The sequence below is a fragment of the Episyrphus balteatus genome, chromosome 4 (genome assembly GCF_945859705.1).
Source record: "Episyrphus balteatus chromosome 4, idEpiBalt1.1, whole genome shotgun sequence".
Lineage (NCBI taxonomy): Eukaryota > Metazoa > Arthropoda > Insecta > Diptera > Syrphidae > Episyrphus > Episyrphus balteatus.
This window is the reverse complement of record NC_079137.1, coordinates 34,573,336-34,592,594: the sequence shown is the minus strand read 5'-3', so window position 1 is coordinate 34,592,594 and position 19,259 is coordinate 34,573,336. Positions and strand designations below refer to the sequence as shown.

At 31.8% G+C, this 19,259-nt stretch overlaps 2 protein-coding genes across 8 annotated transcripts in view; one reads left to right on the top strand and one right to left on the bottom strand.

The window, feature by feature from the left end:
• Nucleotides 1-4: 4 nt before the first annotated feature.
• Nucleotides 5-4,831, bottom strand: LOC129918704 (nucleolar complex protein 2 homolog). Its single transcript, XM_055999404.1, has 2 exons — nucleotides 2,985-4,831; nucleotides 5-560 (listed from the first exon to the last, which is right to left on the bottom strand). The coding sequence occupies exons 1-2, from the start codon at nucleotides 4,725-4,727 to the stop codon at nucleotides 27-29; spliced, it is 2,277 nt and encodes a 758-aa protein (XP_055855379.1). The 5' UTR covers nucleotides 4,728-4,831; the 3' UTR covers nucleotides 5-26.
• A 1,795-nt stretch (nucleotides 4,832-6,626) lies between these two features.
• The window catches only part of LOC129918901 (serine/threonine-protein kinase 10), a 247,701-nt gene continuing 235,068 nt past the window's right edge, over nucleotides 6,627-19,259 (top strand). For 6 of the 7 annotated variants that reach the window (XM_055999657.1, XM_055999660.1, XM_055999658.1 and 3 more), the window contains exon 1: nucleotides 6,627-7,187. The gene's annotated coding sequence lies outside the window, so the exon portion shown is untranslated. Of the gene's footprint in view, nucleotides 7,188-7,287; nucleotides 7,660-19,259 lie in introns of those variants that run through there. The other variant, XM_055999654.1, reaches the window with a different exon arrangement.

Genomic DNA, 19,259 nt, shown 5'->3' with positions numbered 1-19,259 from the left:
ATGTTTATTAATTGTTATTAAAAAGTCTACCAATCATCCATATCTAAATCCTTAACAATATCAATAGCCGCATCTGCTCCATCGTCTTCCTCATCTTCTACAACTGGGGCAGGAATTTCTTTTTGCTTTTTAAGTTTCTTTTCTTTCTTTTGTTTGGGTTGTTTCTTCACTTCAACCTTTGGCCCATCTTCTTCATCCTTAAGTATGTTGTTCAGACCTTCGTCTTCCGAATCTGATGGGAACAATTCGACTTCACCATCATTACCCGTCTTCTTATCGATCTTTTGCCTCTTAATCATTGGCACATCGTAGTCATTGATATCATCAGTTTCTGCAGCTTGACGACGTTTCTTTGTCTCATGCGTCTTAACCCAGCTAGTGTAGTAGATTCCAAGTGGTGTTCCGCTATTTCGAATCTTGGTTTCCCACGACTGAACCAGACTTGTGTCTTTAAGACCAAAGTTTATCTTTCTTCGTTCATTCTCGATGAACTTGGCATTATCGACAATTTTATCCAGAACTTGTTTCAGTTTTCGTGAGTAATTTGAGTTCTTGCATTTCTGGAAAACAAAAAAAAAAATCATAAGAAATTTAAAATTCTGATTTGGGTGTACCACAAGGTTCAATTCTGGGCACACTATTGTTTATAATACATATTAACGATATTAAAAATGATTTAAAATATTGTAAACTAAAGTTACTTGCTAATGATGGTTTATTTTACATTGAAGATAAGGAGATAAATGTAAGTGTAGAAAAATTAGTAACAGATATAAATAAAATAAAAACTATCTTAACATGAACAAACTTAAACTAAACACGGAAAAAAACTAAAATAATGTTACTACCAGAAAATAAATTAATATTAAGGGTAAATGAATTTGAATGTGTATAAGAAACCAAATATCCACAATTGCTACAAAAATCGTGTTTTTTCGAAGAATACGAAAAAAACTTAGTATTTATATGGCAATTAAAGTATACAGGGTGTCCCACAGTCACCGCCCCAAATAAAAACCATGGATTCCTGAGGTCATTTTAAGTCGAAAAACTTATGAGGTAATTTTCTCGTTTTCGTCCCGTTTTCGAGTTACCACGGTTTTTATGATTTTTGCTCTCTTGTCCTTTAACTGGCCTTATCTTTGCTAAACTACGTTTGATTTGAAAGATTTTTTTTGCAACCAATCAAGAATTTATTGCAGTTTATTTTGTTTCAAAACTTTTTTTTCTGCGGACAACCGTTTCTCCACAATTTTGCATCAAACACAACTTTCTTCGTTTTTTAAGTTGTTTTTTACACTTTCATATTATTTAAGTCAAAAAAACACGTTAATGAGTATAAATTTTTTGTGCTTTTTATTAAACCCCAGTTTATTTTCATAAAAAAGGCTACTGAAAGTAATTAAAAAAAAAAAAAATAAACAAACTGAGTGAATGAAACAAAATGACCTCAGGAATCCATGGTTTTCATTTGGGGCGGTGACTGTGGGACACCCTGTATACATAAATCCATTATACAGCCACAATTTGAGTATTGCCCTACAGTACTATTATTGGGGTCTGAATTAATGATAAGTAAACTGCAAATGTTACAAAATAAAGGATTGAGATCCATATTATATGATCGTTACACATCTATAAGCAATATGTTAAATACATTGAAATGGCTATCTATGAAACAGAAAATAATTATTGTAAAAATACTTAAATGTTTATCTTTAAAATTAACCTTTGGTGACAACAGGGGTGCTATACCACCCCAGACTTGATTTTTCTTTCTTTGTTTTTTTGACAATTATTATTTTTTTTTATGAATTGTCTATTTTCTGATTCGGTTAAATCCTATGAAGTGTTATGATTACATAAATAATTTTTATTATACCTAAAAATATTTTTTAAAAACTTAATCCTAGGACAACCAAAAAGTATGTTGTTATCGGACGGATAAGACTTATTTATTACCTATTATTATTATTTAAAAAGAAGATTGATAACAAGAGGTGAAATAAGGACACATGACTTAAGAAATACGGCCGTATTCTGCTATTCGATTCACGTAAAAGTCTAAAATAAGAAGCGTTGAAATGGGGGTTAAAATTAAACTTTTTTTTTCGTTAAAATTTCTAAAACACACGGAAACAACGTTTTGCTTTCTAAATTTAGCGTTTTTCAAAGCCATGTTGACGTGGTAAAGGAAGGAAATCTTTCGATTCACGTGAATCGAATAGCAGAACACGGGTGATAATAATAATTTTCATTTAACATTATTTAGAAATAATAGCTGTGTTCCTTTGGCCTTAAGTATCTACTGCTAAGTACTTGTGGTTGTATTCAACTCCATTTCTTTTATAGAAAAAATGTCTTTGAATGGATTCAGAAGTACTAATAATCATTTTATCAAAAAACAAAACGGACTTCCATTGATCAAAACAAGGGTCGAATTACGGCATACGTTCGTTAACGAATGGTTGCTATGTGTAACTATCATTTTCTAATAATTAAATAGAGACAAAAATAGTCAAAACGTTAACGTATGATTGTAATCGTGTGCCGTAATTCGACCCCAGGCTTTTCTAATAGTTCTTAAGGCTAAAACTCAACGAAATTGAAACGGGACCACATTGCAGCCACCAGCTTTCCAATACAAAAAGAATTATTAAAATTGGTTCACTCAGTCCAAAGTTATGAGTTAACAAACAAAAAAAAATACAGACGAATAGAATATCTCCTCCTTTTTGGAAGTCGGTAAAAAAGTACTTTGCTGAGCCCAAAGGAACACAACCAATAGAATACAAAATTATGCTATTTTTTAAAGGGATACAAATTTTCAATAATCTTCCATCTAATGTTAAAATTGAAACTAATATTCTTAGACTCAATTACTTATTTTGTAAGAAACAATTATTAATTAATTGTAAACAAAGTTTAAAATAGCAAATTTATGCTAAATACAACAAATTCAAATAAAAAACATATAAACTCACCTTCAGATATTGCTTCAAGGTAACCACAGTAGGGACAACAAGATCGGGAAAAGCCAGAGTAGCAGATTCGTGTGCTAAATAATCCAGTAAGAGCCCACAGACATTCTCCACCACCTCGTCACGGAATCCATTTTCGGCCATTTGTGATTTATTCAATCGCAAAATGCAAGTAAACTGCATAGGCTTCATTGATACCGCACTGTGTTTCTTGTTGAAGGTAGTACTATTCAGGACTTCAAGTATAAAAGGAAGCACAGGAATAAAGGTGTCTGTTTGCTTTGACAAACTAATCAGCGAGTTAATACAATGGAAACGTAATGGGAAGTACTGTGCTGTTGGGATAAGCTTAATAGCTCCTGTCACTATACTGACCAGAGGATAGATCAAAGGCTGAAGCTGAGGTTTGTTGTGTGTAGCCCCAAGCAAATCAACCCACAAACGAATTGAATTCACATACTGCCAGTTATAAACCGATTGGAAACTGTCTTTCTTCTTCAAGATGACTGCATTTCGCAAATGAATGGCCAACTGACGAATGTACAGAAAAGCATGTTGGTATGCTGTATTCAAATCTAGTGCAAACATTTCAACCAAAGACCGTCGCATAAAGTTAATAGATGGTAGAGTAGTTGGTGATACGAATTTTGAATTTCGTACATAAGACATATACATTGCCTTTAAGACATGGTTCAACATGGTACTTTGTTGATTTCTAGTGATTTTCAAGATGCAAAGGAAAGCCAAAACACGAACTGTCTCATCAGCTGTAGACCAGAGAACAATCAAACGCTTGAGAGTGGTCTTGCCGATATTGGAAAAGGAGCCAATCATACCGGCCATCTGGTGGAGATGCTTCAGCAAAACTGTGAGGATGTTAGCGCTAGAAACATGTTCGATAAGTCTAACTAGATCCATTAGATAGTATCTGAGACAGCTTCGTACTTTGGGCCATTTTTTCATTTTATGAAGTGGAGTCTTGGTCTTTTCAGAGATTCCCAGAACATTTACCACTGCTGGGTGCATATTGAGGACACAGAGCTGCACAACGCCATTGAATGCAGCTGCTCCTTCTACGCGGAAAGCAGCTATCTTTGAGTCATCGCCTGACACACTTGCCAATGCAGAGCTAAAGGCTTGGACGACCTTGCGAACGACGTCTATGGGCACATGAGGCTTTTGCAATTGTAATTGCCATTGTCGCAATAAATTGAGGGTAATCTTTTGTGTGCCATCGGGAGCGGTTTCAATTTCCTCCTCTGCGTCACTCTCATCACTTGCTACTTCTAAATCTGCACTTGGTTTATGAAATTTATCATCATCCTCACCATCGTCATCATTGTCAGATTCCCCGGCGGAGTCCAAACCTTTGTCATCCTTTTTCTTTGAGTCTACATCAGCATCTTCATCATCGTCGTCGCTGTCGAGCATATTGAATTCCAAAAGTTCTTTGTCATTATCTTTAAGAAATTTATAAAATTCTGGATCAAGACTTTTTAATCCTTCTAATTGTTCCATGTGAGATTTGGTCTTTGATTTGGATTTCTTGGTTTTTTTATCTTTGATTTTTTTTACACTTTTTACAGGAAGCTCCTCTTCAACCGGTTCAACATCTTGGGGAATTTTCTTGGCTTTCTTCTTGGGTTTTTCAACTTTTTCCAATGTTTCTTTAAGTTTTGTTTTTTTAACTTTTTTTTCTTTAAGTGATTTCACTTTATTTGTACTTTTAACTTTCATTTTTAACATGATTTTGGAGTAATATTAATTTTTACTTTGTTAAAAAAAAATTATATTTTGATTTGTTAAATGAGGTCTCTCTACCATGTGCGATGGTGTGGTGAATAATTTTTGACGTTTGACAGAAATATTTTAGGACTGTTTGTTTTGTTCTTGAACACCGTGGTGAGTAGAATACAATAGGCGCGTTCCACAAAGAGAGATCTCTGAGGGCTCGGATATTTTTTATGAAAAAACTTCCAAACTGGCACATCAGATCATATATGGAATTTTTTTCATACAATTACCCGTACCGCTACCGCATGTACACTTCGGTGTTGCCAAGCCTTGAAAGTAAAAAAATGTGTTCTTTTTCAATTTAAATAATATTTTTCCCAAAAAAATGTAAAATAAAATTCAATAAAATGTTAGGTATTTTATTCATAAATTCAAAATCTTATAACAAACTCTATAAGGCCTTAAGGCTTCGCCACACCGAAGGGTACTTGCGGTAGCGGTACGGGTATTTGTATGAAAAAAATTCCAAACTAGAACAACAGAGTTTATGTGTGGAATATTTTTCATACAAATACCCGTACCGCTACCGCAAGTACCCTTTGGTGTGGCCAAGTCTTTATTAAAACATCCAATACTAACGATCATATTATTCACTATTTTAAAATACATCTGGATGTAAAGAAATTGAAATGTGAAAAATAAATCCAAATCCATAATATTCACTATCACACAGAGAAAAAAATAGTATTTTTTACCTATTTTTTTAAATATTTTCATAGTTAAAATCATCATAGCCTCGATTAAATGTTTTGTCGTTTTGTGAAAATGCCTCCATAAAGGCCTGACCACACCGAAGGGTATATGCAGCAACTGTAGGGATAATTGTATGAAAAATATTCCACACCTAAACGCTGTTGTTCTAATTTGGAAATTTTTTTTTTAAATTACCCTTACCTCTACCCGTGTCACCATAGAGGTATTCACGATCCAGTGTAACAAAAAGGTGTAAAAATGCAAAATTTTGTCGCAATGTCACAATGTCGCCATGTCGCTATGCCGCCATATCGCCATGTCGCTATGTTGCCATGTCGCCATGCCGCCATATACATATGTCGCTATGTTGCCATGTCGCTATGTCGCCATGTCGCTATGTCGCCATATCACCATATCGCTATGTCTCCAGGTCGCTATAATTTATTAAATTAAAATTGAATAAATTAAAAAAAGTTACTATACACCCGAATAATATACATTTGACGAAGCGAACTCTGCGACCGACGAAATCAAATAAAGCAAAACAGCAAAAAAAAAGAACAAAATCAAAGAGAAACGTCAAAATGAGTTTTAAATCTTTTGACCGGAGACTCACAGAAAATCTTCCTTCCCTTTTTTTGGAACTATCTCCCTTGTTCGTGTGCATCTTCGTGTAGAAGCAGACATAGAAAAAAAATTTAATTTGAAATCTGAACTGACCTCATTTTCGAAATTATCTCATTTGGGCTCCAGTAAAAACAGGCTATAAAATCGACTCGTGAAAAGTCAGCATAAACAAATTATTAAGCCACGTCTAAAATTTATAAGAATTCACACAGCTAAAGAGCAGGTTAAATTTTTTACAGCTGAAATTTTTTTTATTTACCTCAATAGTGTCAAAAATTAAGCTCCAACTAAATATTTCACCCAATTCACTCACGGCCTTAATCCAACTCGATTTCGATTCTGAATGAAAGCGTAGCGATTTATACACGACCTAAAGTTGTGAAATCTATTGAACGCGACAAAACTCACCACTGTCATTCGTTGTTTTTTTTTTCTATCATAATTCGTTACTCGTTACTTTTTCAACTCGTTCATTTTCCACAAAATTCCTTCAGTCTTTTTTAATTTTCGTTCATGGTATTTTTTGTTTATGGTGGTTCGTTCAGTCGTATAAATTTTTACAGGCGTACATTCGGTTAAAACATTTTCTTATGATTTTATTTTCCAAAAATATAAATCTAAATTAAACGCTTTTATCGCGTTAAACAATTTATTATTTTTGTGTTTTATTGAATTTAACTACTTCAATTTGAATATTATAAAAAGTCTACAAAAAAAAAATAAGAAGAAAAAAAGTGAAAATTAGTGCAAGAAAGAAAAAAAAAAACTACGAAAAAAAAATCATTTTTGCCATTTCCTAATTGGAAAGAAAAGTTTAGCTATATACCGGTCAAAGCGAGACAGTCGCATGTATGAGAAAACTAATTTCTGCTAAAATAATCGTCGTACATGAAATTAAGTTTATATTTCTATCTCTGTTGCTCTTACGTTTTTTAAGTTGAAAATTTGTTTAAGTGCATTTTGATGTGTCAAAAGTGAAAATTTTTCACACGCAGTGAAAATTCCATTGCGGATGAGATTTTTTTTTTTTGGTATTGCTATCGTAATATTCCATCGTGCAATGCAAATAAAATAATTTAACTTTTTCTTTAGGTGAGTAATAATGGATTACGCGATTGATTTTTTTTTTCCTTATCCTGTAAAATGGATTAATTAATAGTGAATTCATAAAAAAAAAATATTTTTTTTATGATAGCAAATAAAAAAATTTGTTTGGTATGTTTATATTGCCATCTGTTTTACTCCTTTGAAATATCATACGTAGATATATAGTTGTCTCTTTTGCTCCTTGTTGACTAACCGCCATTTTCTGTTTCTTCACTTGTCGTGGCTCTCTGGTGGTTAAAGTGGTAAAAGAAGGTTTTTCCCGACCGACGTAGTTTTTTTTATTAATTGGAAAAAGTAATAAAAAATATAAATAAAATGTGTTTTGTGTGTTTTAATAACTGATTACGTGATGCTACTGAACAAACAATTAAGCATAATTTACCTCCGAATTGTTTTTAATTTAATTAACTATTCACAAAACGGGAAAATGTGAACAAGTTTTTTTCATTTTTTTTTAGTAAGTATGAGTGCTAGTGCCACATAATCATGATCCATGATGCGGTTTTAAGGACTTCAAACTGGAAACTGCATTATTAATTTTAGACAAATTTTTGCTTTGTATTTAATTAAGATTGTAAATATTTTACATATTAATTTAATTTGACCAAAAATGACGAAGGAGAAGTCACTTTTTTACTACGTAACTATATTTCAGAGTTGCTAGACTTGTTGGATCCAGGTTTTGGTTATTAATTAGTTGTGTTTTTTCTATATTTTTTTTTTATTCGTTGTAAAGATATGTCTATTTATATGATGGCTACTCATTATTAAGGTATTTTGTAGTATTTTTTTTTAAGATTTGAGAAATAAACAATGATGTCGTAAAACAAAGAATACTTGGTAAAATCACTTTTAAGTACATAGTAGACAACTTGATAAGTTTATTTACCTGCAAAATTCAAATCAATAGAAAATGTTTCTTCTTCTTTTGAAGCACGCAATGCACATGTATTAGGTACCCATTGCTTACGTATTCCGAGTATAGCAAATAGAAAGGTAACTCTTTGTTTAAGAAGATTTTTTTTTGTTTTTTGTTAAAAACTGATTTTGAACACAATTTTAATAAATGAGAAAATTTAATATATTGTTGATTGTTAAGAGTTGCAAATTACATTTAAACATTTTAAATCTTTCATATAGCTATGGACAAAGAAATAGTTTACCTACACCTTTTTATTTTTCTTACAAAAATTGAATTTCTTTGGCACCTATTAACTTGAATATTATTATTTTTATTTCAGGACATGAGTTAGCTTATGGGGATTCATATAATTAAGGCTCAACTTTCGTTTAGGTTCGCACGAATTTTAATACGCGAATACTTTTATTAGAAAGATTAATGACTAAGGACCAATTTCAATTTTTCATTTTTCATTTCATTTATTAAGAGAAAAACTTTTTTTTACATTGTACTTCGAGATTAATCTCATAAATAGTATCAAAGTAGAAAATAACATAATATTTATGAGTAAATGATATATATATTTAAACATACAGTGTTGGACAAAGAATTAGCACACTCATAGAAGAAAAAATTAAATTATAGGTATTTAGAAAACTTGTTTCTATTTCCATATGTTCATTTTTCTGTTAATAACATTACTTACACATATAAGTATATTTTCCCCAAAAAACAATCTTATAATTTTAATATCTGAAAGAAATATATGAAAGAAATACTAAAAACATCCATTTTTGTGTGGACATGCAATTAGCACATTTCAATAAAATTGCTTGTTTACGATACTTACGGCCAATTTCTTCACAGAGTCCTAGCGCAAGTACCGGTCCTAGTCCTAAAGTTAGTACTCAAATCAGTATCAACTCATTTCTTCACCCAAGTACTAAGCCCTAGAACTGTCATTTTAGGACCGAGTACTACTTAGGACTCGGTACTAGCTAGCTCCTCAAAATAAGCTAGGACCTGTTATTATACCAATCGTTAGTACTCAAATCGGTACCAAGTGATTTCTTCACACAAGTTCTAAGTCGTAGTACTGTCAAATTGGTACCGAGTTTTACTTAGGACTTCGTAAAAGTTAGAACCTAAAAATCGACAGTCTAGCGACGATAATACTCAATTCTTATTGAGTTTTTGCATTTATTTTAAAATTTTATGAGCATTTTTGAGCTTTGGTGTCTTTTGAAATGTGTAATTTTTGAGTTTATTGAATTTTATTCTAATTTTGGCATTTTGTAATTTGTATTTTTTTTTTAAGATGTATCGCAATAGCAATGCAGTCTTTGAATAAATTATTATGGAACAAAATCGTTGGCACTGCAGAAGATTATCCATTTCTAATAAGAAAACCACAGTTTATGAAAGTATAATTGAAGCCACCTGCATACAATTTTCACTCAAAATATATTCTATTTTACGGGCACCAGTGATGGCCGTCCGATATCTATCTAACAATTTCCAACACAAAATGTCTATGCGAGAAGATTCTATTTACAAATAGTATTGCAGACTATGATCAAAATTATCTTCATTCAATGACTGCTAAAAAACAAAACTGCACCAAGACAATAAAGATTCAGTTTTCAAAAATGTTATTTTTATTGAGATATACATAATATGAACTGTCTTTTTTAATAATAAAATAAACTGGTTTATCTGTGGCTTTTCCAGGTTTTCCAGAGTCGTTAGTGAACTAGCTATCAGGCTTGCCGGCACTTATGCACAAAATCGTCACATTCTCGTCGTTCTTGATAGTGAAGGTTCTTGATAAAATTTATCTTCTTTTCTTGTTGTCTTTGTTATCAATCATCATAATATTTTTTAAATTATTTTAATGTTAATTTCATGAATGAACTGTTTTTTTTGTAAAATCTGTTGAAATATCAAAATAAAATATTTCAAGCATCAAAATATTGTCAAAATGACAGTTATACCATTTTTATACGATTTATTTCTTAGGACCGCGTTGTGAACTTAGATCAGGTCCTATAAATGTGAAGAAATGCTCAGGTACTAACTTTTCCTTAGGACCGAGTACTAGTGCTAGGACCTGACCTAGCTAGACCGGGTACTAAGCTGACTTAGGACTTATGTGAAGAAATTGGCCGTTAGCGTTACAAAAACTATATTTTTTTAAATAATTTGTTGGAAATCCTTTATTCTTTAAAACCGAATTGAGTTTTCTTGGCAAGCTCTCGACTTAGGCCTCACAGTGTTGCTCAGGTATTGAATAGCAAGCATCCTGTATCTCTTGCCTTAAATCTATTAAAATTTTCGGTTTTTGTTTTTCAATGCGTTCCTCCACGTCATTCCATAAATTTTCTATCGGGTTCAGATCGGGTGCCTTAGAGGTCAATATATTAAATGTTTTAAAACCGCCTGCTCAATCACCCGATCTGAACCCGATAGAAAATTTATGGAATGACGTGTAGGAACGCATGTGTAAAAAGTGGTATAGTTAACTTAATGCCTCTAGGTGATTGAAGAAAACTAAGGTATTCATTCAAGTACTCAGGACATTTATTATGAATTATCTCATGAAGTTTCACGATCGATCTAAATTTGTAAAACTCATCCAAACTCATTCCCAATAGCGCGTTTTATACCGCGAAACACTTATATGCCTCGGCAAAACAATATATGTATCTCAAACAGTCATTGAATGCCACATTTAATTTACGCTTGCATTCAGAATCTAAACAAGAGTATACAATACAATTGTAAGAAAAAAAAGGCAGCAGTAATGATTTTACAAGATACATTTTCATGTTAGGACTCATTAGATTAGAGGATATTCTAAGGTTCCGCAGGCCACCGTAGATTCTTCTAATAGAGTCTGATGTAGCGTCACAACAACTCATTTTGCTATTTAACATAAATCCAAGATATTTTACTTTTTTCAACATAAGGTAAGATAAAGCCATTTAAATTAAGTGATGGTACATCGCGAACTGATATTTCGTTTCTTGAACACACCATTCCAAACGATTTCAACGGGTTTAATCTTATTTTATTAAATTCAGCCCATCCCTGAATATGTAACAGATCTTCATTTACTCGCGCAACGCTGTCTTCTAGCAACCCAGGTCTTCTAGATAGATAAATTGTAACATTATCTGCATAAATATGCACATTACAGTTTATAATAGCATCAGGGAGATCATTTATGAAGATGCAGAAAAGAAGAGAGCCTAAAACAGATCCTTGCGGGACACCTGTGTTGACAAGCAAAGGATTAGATTTTCCAAGTTCTGTTTAGACTCGTTATAATCGATTTTTTAAATAACTAGAAATTAACTGAAGGGCAGAACATGAAAAGTTAAATTTATTTTTAAGCTTCCCCAAGAAAATTGAGTGGTCAATGCAATCAAAGGCTTTTGAAAAATCAAGCATCACCATTAAACTGATTTCATTACGATCTATTGATCTTCTTAAATCAGAAGTTACTTTTAACACAGCTGATTCACAACTATGTTTTTTCCGAAATCCTGATTGCCAAATTGAAATGCTATTGTGTCTGTTCAGACTTTCTTGTATTTGTTCAGCCAAAATTTTTTCTAACGTCTTCGACAGGAATGATAAGAGACTGATCGGCCTGAATTCCGAAGGACTTTTGGGATTTGGTTTTTTGGGGATTGGAACAACTTTTGCATTTTGCAAAAGGGGAATTGACGGCTGTATATACAGTAATCAATAGTCAGATAAACCTCAGATAGAGCTTATTCCTAGGGATACAAGTTTTTTTATATTGACATTTATTCTTCTGATAGTCTAACTGACGATTAAAAAATCAGGGTTAAAAGTAATAAAAACAACAATTTTAATGTTAGGAAACATGTATTTATATCTATTTTTAATTAATTAATTTTTTAAAGTTCATTTTTTCATACAAAGCATGCAAATAACGACCGCGAAGAACAATTTTTTTTGAAAAGTTCTTTTTACATACCCAAACTTGTCCCTATCTCAAATCCTATAGTGAGCCCAAGCAGGGGGGTTGCAGGGGGGCAGCATGCCCCCCATACCTATCTCACTTTTATACGCCTCAAACTTCAAATTCTTCGTGGTCGTCATTTGCTTAAACATTTTGTATGGAAAATTTTAATATTTATTTTTTAATCACACTTAGGGGTGTTTCCTAACCTTAATATTTTAAAGGTATTCTATTGAGACCCTAAGCTTACTGTAAAAAAAATCAGAACTCTAGGTGTGCGCCCTTAATGGAAAGTCACCCTGCCGCTAATGTTCCGCCATTCGATCAAAAGTGAATTGAAATCAATTTTCAATTTCACGTGAAATGAAATTTCATCTTGTAGGTACCTACATACATTTCGATCGATTTCGAAAACTTCGAAATTAGTTCGAACTCTCAGAACTGAAGATCCATCCATTTTTATTTTGTTTCTAAAGTGAAATGACTGCATGTAAAGCAAATAATTGTAATATTATTTCAAGTTTTGATAGAAAAATGAATTAAAGTGTAAAATAGAGAATGAGGTGGCGAACAAATAGGCAGTGCGCAATTTCCAGTGTACGGTTAGAAACAGCGTTATATGAAAAAATCTAAATGGCCGTTTCAAAGATTAATTTTTTTAAATATTATATTGAGAAATAAATTAAGTTTGATTATCAGCTACTTCTATTATAAGTTCTCAATAAGTGTTTTCTAAGTATTACCGCTTGTGGTCATATTCCATAGTCCATATTCATTTGAATGGATGTATCTAACAGTACCTACCCAAAAATGAGCAAAATTTTACAAAGATTTAAAAACAAATTAATTCCATATGTTAAAAATAGATTTATTTAAAATATGTTATATCAAATGATAGTAATGATTTTTTAAATGCCTCATGTGTTTTATGTTTTTTGTAGGTCCTAAATTAATAACAAATAAACATTACAGAACAATAAGTTTTGATAATATTTTTCCCAAAAATTGCAGATTCTTTGACAAATACACCAATTTCACAAACAGAAAAAAGTGAATTGAATTAGATCAAATAATGTAAATAAGTGAAATGCTGAACATCTAATTTCACTTTCGGCAAGTGAATTCGCAAAAAGTGAAATGCAGAACACAGGCGTGTATAGAGATTACTTTTTTTTCTTCTTGTGGACAAGAAAATAGCACATCTTGAAAATCGTAAAAGTAATCATTTCTAAGTAAAAGTTCTTAGAATTTCCAATAAACTCAGTTTTCAATTCAATTTTGTTGGTTGAACACAATTTTTCGAAATTTTTTGGTAAACTTTCAATTAACGTCTGGCATCTACTGTGGAGTAGGGTACCAGGTTTCTTTGATGCCGTCCCAAAAATCGTTTGAATTTTTGAATTTTGTTTCCCCAATCTTAACCTGAACATCATTCCATAAATGTTCTATAGGGCTAAGATCGTAAAAATGAGCTGGCTAGGTGCAAACATCGATTTTTTCGCCCGCAAACCAATCTTGTACTATTTTTAATGCATGTTTGGTGTCATTGCCATGCGTGAATATCCAATTAACGTGCGAGAAATATGTTTCTGGTATGCCAGGAAAATGAGCCTCAGACTTCCATCCTTGCTTCATCGTTTTAATAATATATGTACGTTGGGTTGTTCTCTTACGGCGATGGGCAAATGTCAGGGGATCTTTGATGTGTATTTTTTATTATTGGGTTTTTCTACAGCATCATTAAGTCTCCATCTTATAAGTCTGCTTGAAACTTTCTTTGCCGAATTCTTTATCTACTTAGACCATAATAGTGCTAGATGGAGCTTTCACGGGGAAGATGTTCGCGCAATTTCTTTTCAGAGTATACATTTTTTATTTGCTCTTACTAAATAAATGGCTTTATCTATTATTTACCCGAAAAAATAAGAGTTTAAGCTAAATGAGAAGGGTTTTTCGCTTGACTGTAAAGCTCGAAAGTAATTCTTCTTTTTTTTGCAGTTTAATGAACTTTTCTGTCCATTTTTCAAAAACACTAACTTGTTAATTAAATATTTGCAATAAAAAAATGCATTTTTTTGAAACTGTGGATTTTCTTGTCATGATATCAAAAAATAAAAATAAAATTAGTTGCTTTTATATTTCCCTTTACGATAAAAAAAAAACTTATACAATGTACATTCCTACTTTGAGTACATATTGCGGGTGGAAGTACCTGTAAACGATTCATAAATCATTCTTTCTGGTATGAAACAAGGATAATCTATCATAATGGTTGGTACCTATTTAAATTTGCATTTTAGGTTTCTTTAATCAATTATTCTTATGTGCAAATATTAAATTGTTTTCATAATTTTCGTTTCTTAATCTTGTGCACTTTTCCTTAGTCTTAAGAGATCGATGTAATTACCTTCAAATGGTGCAGCAAACTTATATTGTTTGTATTATAAAAAAAGTGGTTGTTTATTTTCACCTTTTTTTCAATTGAAGGCCAGGATTAGTTAGGTACTAAAAAAGAACTTATTTAAAAAATGTGTATAGTGTTGTTAAAATTATTATTTTATGATACCTACTTTGTTTTAAAAAAACTTTTTATAATTATATACACTAGGGCGTTCGTTATTTTTGAATCAAGTTCCTAAGTGGAAAAACTGTTTCTAAATAATAAAAAAAAAATCCCCTAATTTTTCAGATTTTTATTTTGACGCTAGATGGCGCCCCAAGAGGGTTAAAGTTTTTTCTCATTTGAATTATGTATATGTTGACGTATTAGATGTAGATGCCTAGATGAGGTTCTATTCTATATTAAACACCCTTTTCAAAAAGGTATAAACCATTTTTCTAGGACTAGGGGTTTAGTAAGGGCATGTAGGAGCAAACTTGGTGATCTATAACACCTCGAATCCATGAAAGGTCGTTGCGAAGCTGTAATTAAAAATAAAGATCATAGGAGCAAATGCTAGCTTTTCTCAAATAAAATACTGTTAAATTGAACATTTTGTACCCTTTTTTTATTTAAATTTAATAGAAAAAGAAAATCATTGCAATTGTTTTGATCGCTTTATTTTGATATTTATTTCGTTTAGCAATAAATTAAATTCGATTCCTACTAAAAACTAAGTTTAAATGAAACTTAAGGAGTTCCAGGATTCTGAAAATATGCTAAGACGATCAATATGGTTGACACTATATTGGACTGGAAGCCTTTGAGATGTGGGACTCAAGTTTTCAGGCTGATAACACGGTAACAAGTATTAGATTAGTAATTGTCGGTCACCAAATGTGTTCAATATTAACTTTGGACATTTCATATACTTAGTATTTAAATCTCTGATCTCTTTATCAATAACCTAGTGGGAAATAATCAGAGATCATGTTGTTACATATACCTTTTATCAGGTTAGTTTAATTTCTTTAACAAACATTCAAGTGAAAGAATGTGATTATTGAGTTTCAATTTGAATTTCTACCAATAGATCAAGGATTACGAACTTTTCGCATTTGAAAATCACACCATCAAACTAAGTTAATAAAAAGCTCAAAAACAATAATGAATTTGTTTTCTTTTTGTTTTCAATTTCAATTGCGATACATACATAATTCAATTTGCTAAAAATTACGTGAGCCCAACCAAGACTTTCGAATTAAAACAAAAAAAAAAAAAAAAATCTTCATAGACCTACTGAAACGTACGTGTTTATAGTTAGTTAAAAATTCAACAAAAATAAAAGCTTGATATCCTTGAAACAATTCATAAATTTAACTTAAGGCAAATATACGAAAAACCTCCTGTTTCACTATATGATTTATACTGGTGGTTGTTTGCCTTTTAACCTTAATTCCAACAATTCCATTGAGTCTGTCCGTCAGTTGTTACATGCTATGCATTTAGTAGCAATAACAAAAAATCAACTACGATGCATAGGTTGCAGCAGAAGTCATGGTACCGCGTGTACATGAATGTATCAAGTGACAAGACATGTAGGTAGGCTGTATAGTTTGCGAAACACCAGAAATTCCATTCAATGCCGATGGAGAAGCTAGAATTATGTACGAGTATATTTTTTATATGAAGGAAGGTATGTATAAAAGCAGAGTGGTATAGTTGGTTGGTTGGTTGGTGGCTGTGGGGTATAGTATACAGTACACTTCTTATAAAATGTATCGTCTTGCCTGGCACCAGCCAGACAGCAAATAGACCGTGTGCGCTTTAAATTTGGCCCCCACACTCGGGAAAGGAATGGCGTGAAACCCGTTATGAAAATAGCAGTGTCCAGCTTTTTGTGTTGTGCTTGTGGCTCTTGTAAATGAGCATAAGAAGAGTGAGAATCAATAACACACATGTGTTAGATGTTTTTCAAAGATATATGTAATAAATTTTAGATAAACCAATAAAAAAATAAAATTGTTCACTTCTTTCCAGAGGAGTTTTGAAGAATTCCAAAAGAAAAATAAAGCTGTGCAAAATTTTTAGTTCTTGTTGTAGAAGAAACAACTTTCTCCTTTAAAAAAATTAAAAATTTTAAAATTCCATTCGGATGTTAAGCAATCATGACTTCCTCTTTTTCTTTAATTAAACTAAAGGGCACTTGATTTCATTCAAAGAATATTTTTTTTTATAAATGAATAAGATATTTTTGTATGTATGAAAAATGAACTGCGGTCAGGTTATGTGGAAAGAACTTAATGTGAAAAGAAAAAAAATCTGGGTGATGTAACTATAGAACGAGAATATGTAGACTCAAGTTAAGTAAACCTACTTCAAAACACTTGGTCTTCTTTTTTTTTCTTCTTCATCCGTTGTATGTTTGTTCAAGCGTTCAGAACGGACCCAAGAGTCAAGTGAATAGGTGGTGCAGTACTATAAAGAGAGGATGGAAGAAGGGAAAATTGGTAGAACCACAAATCATTGTTCTTCTCACATTATAAAAAGATTGTTGTTAAACAACAAGATAAACGAGAGTGGTGTTTAATGAAAACCAGATGCATTTAAATGATTTTAAAAGTGTAACTTTATGGATGGAAGTAATTCTGTAATTAGTAGAAGGTTGAGACACTATAGTAATTTAGTTTCACATGTTATAAAATTTTAGGTATTTTTGCAAAAAAAAAAAAAAACACGACACCGTTGTATAATAAAGGGATGAAAGTTTTTTAATTCAAAACAAATATTTATGTACTTGCTTTTATTCCTTATTGTCTATAGTATTGTACTATAAGGATAAGGATGATAAAATTGCATTTTAATTGTTTTTATTGTTTCACATTTAGCTGAATTCATAAAATTGTTTAAGCTCCAAAATACCTACTGCTATATTCCGCTATCTTTATGCTTTTGAGTTAATGTTCTCTTTTCCGCTTTTCAAAATATTGGATATAACACAAAACTGAGCCAAATTTTAGTTTATTAACTTTTTGTACTCTTGCGAGTTGGATTACGACCAATAGATCGAAGTATCAAGTTTGATATGAATACCACTTAGCACACTTAGAACAGGAAACCAGTGCTACAGAGAAATATTAAACATGGGAACACCTGCTTCTCAGAATGAATAAAACTGACAATATGAGAAACGTGGGACCGACGAAATATGGCTTTGCAGATCTCGAACACCACAAGTTTTTGTGGTTTATACAGAAAATCAAAAGTTCAGTCTTCAAAAAATCAAGACACATCAAATCGCATATTTTATCCTAAGTTATCGTTTATAGCAGTTTTAATGGAAGAAATGTTTTCCATGTCTACTTTTTGTTTTCCTGTAAAGTTGGTACTCTGGTGGACAATAGAGAAAGGAGACTGCGTTGGGAATAAAAGTGCTATTTATAATTTTGTAAGGGTCAAAAACCTAGGTGAAAGTCAAAACATTAGTATGAACATTATTTCTAAATGTATCAAGTCCTTAGTCTATTTATAATTTTGTAAGGGTCAAAAACCTAGGTGAAAGTCAAAACATTAGTATGAACATTATTTCTAAATGTATCAAGTCTTTAAAGCACTGGGTCATAGTCTTTAGGGTGTCCTAATAAAAGCCCACTTTTTAAATTGTATTACTTTTTTTTCTGCAAGTGGCAGCTCTGAAATTTGACAGCTGTCATTTTTAATTTATCCGATGACTAAAATTGGAAAAAATATATTAAAAAAAAAGGAAAAAAAAAGCTGTGCTCCCTTTGACTCTGAACTGTAGTCGTTACAGGAACATGATAATTGGATTCTTGTAGTCTAAACTGGACGTCATGGATTTGGATGAAATTTGGTTTAAACGAATTAATTCACAATATATTGTTGCCAGCAACTATTTAACAATTGCAATTCCTTTCTTTGAGGTATTGTGAATTCATGCTAAACGAAAAGATTCCTGAGTGCAACTTACAAAGTAATATCTACCAAATACAGGCATATTTCAAACGTCAGCGAACTTTCAGAATAATGGTAATTAATGGAACACCCTATATTAAGGAGAAGCCATTGCGACTTTGTAGAGTTGGGTTGAGGGAAAATGACAGAGACAAATATAATAAGTCATTTATCATCGCGACTAAAACCAGACTAAGATCATCAAACTTAAAAATAATTAGTGGTGATTAGAGTGACCGCAACTCCCATAGAAAAAATTTTTTGTCGAATTTTTTTCGGGGGAACCCCATAAAATGTTCCGCCTTTGCAGATTTTTAGATAGCCAAAATTTCAGCTCGATTGGATAACTCTAAATGGTGCCGACACTCGCTCAAAGTATCAAAAATCTCTGTTTTTTCACTGTTTTTCGAAGAAAATTAGCTCTAGCTCCCAAACAGATCGGGTTATTTTCACTTTTTATATATTTAATTAAAGGTAGTGTTGTTACACATAATTCAGATGCTTAATTTGTTTAGTTTTACTAAAAAAGAAAAATATTGTCATCAATTTAAATTTTCAGTACTTACCACAAAAAGAGCTGAAGTGCAAACTCGATTTAAAATTAAACTTTTTTTTAACGGAACATTTTATGGGGTTCCCCCGACCAAATTTCGAAAATCGATTTCTTGCGGTCACTCTAGTGGTGATAGAGAAGTACTCTGAAAAAGTCTTCTAAGTGCTCCAATTATAGTTTCTCTCGGTTAGATTCTTCTAATATAGTCTTCTTCAAAAGTCGCACTTCAATAAAAATAAATTATCAAATTCTAACCA

Bases quoted from the DNA above. Each gene is read 5' to 3' on its own strand.
- LOC129918704 (XM_055999404.1), bottom strand. From the start codon at position 4,727: ATGTTAAAAATGAAAGTTAAAAGTACAAATAAAGTGAAATCACTTAAA. The intron at 561-2,984 runs GTGAGTTTATAT...TTTGTTTTCCAG, and splicing joins CCTTGAAGCAATATCTGAAG to AAATGCAAGAACTCAAATTA.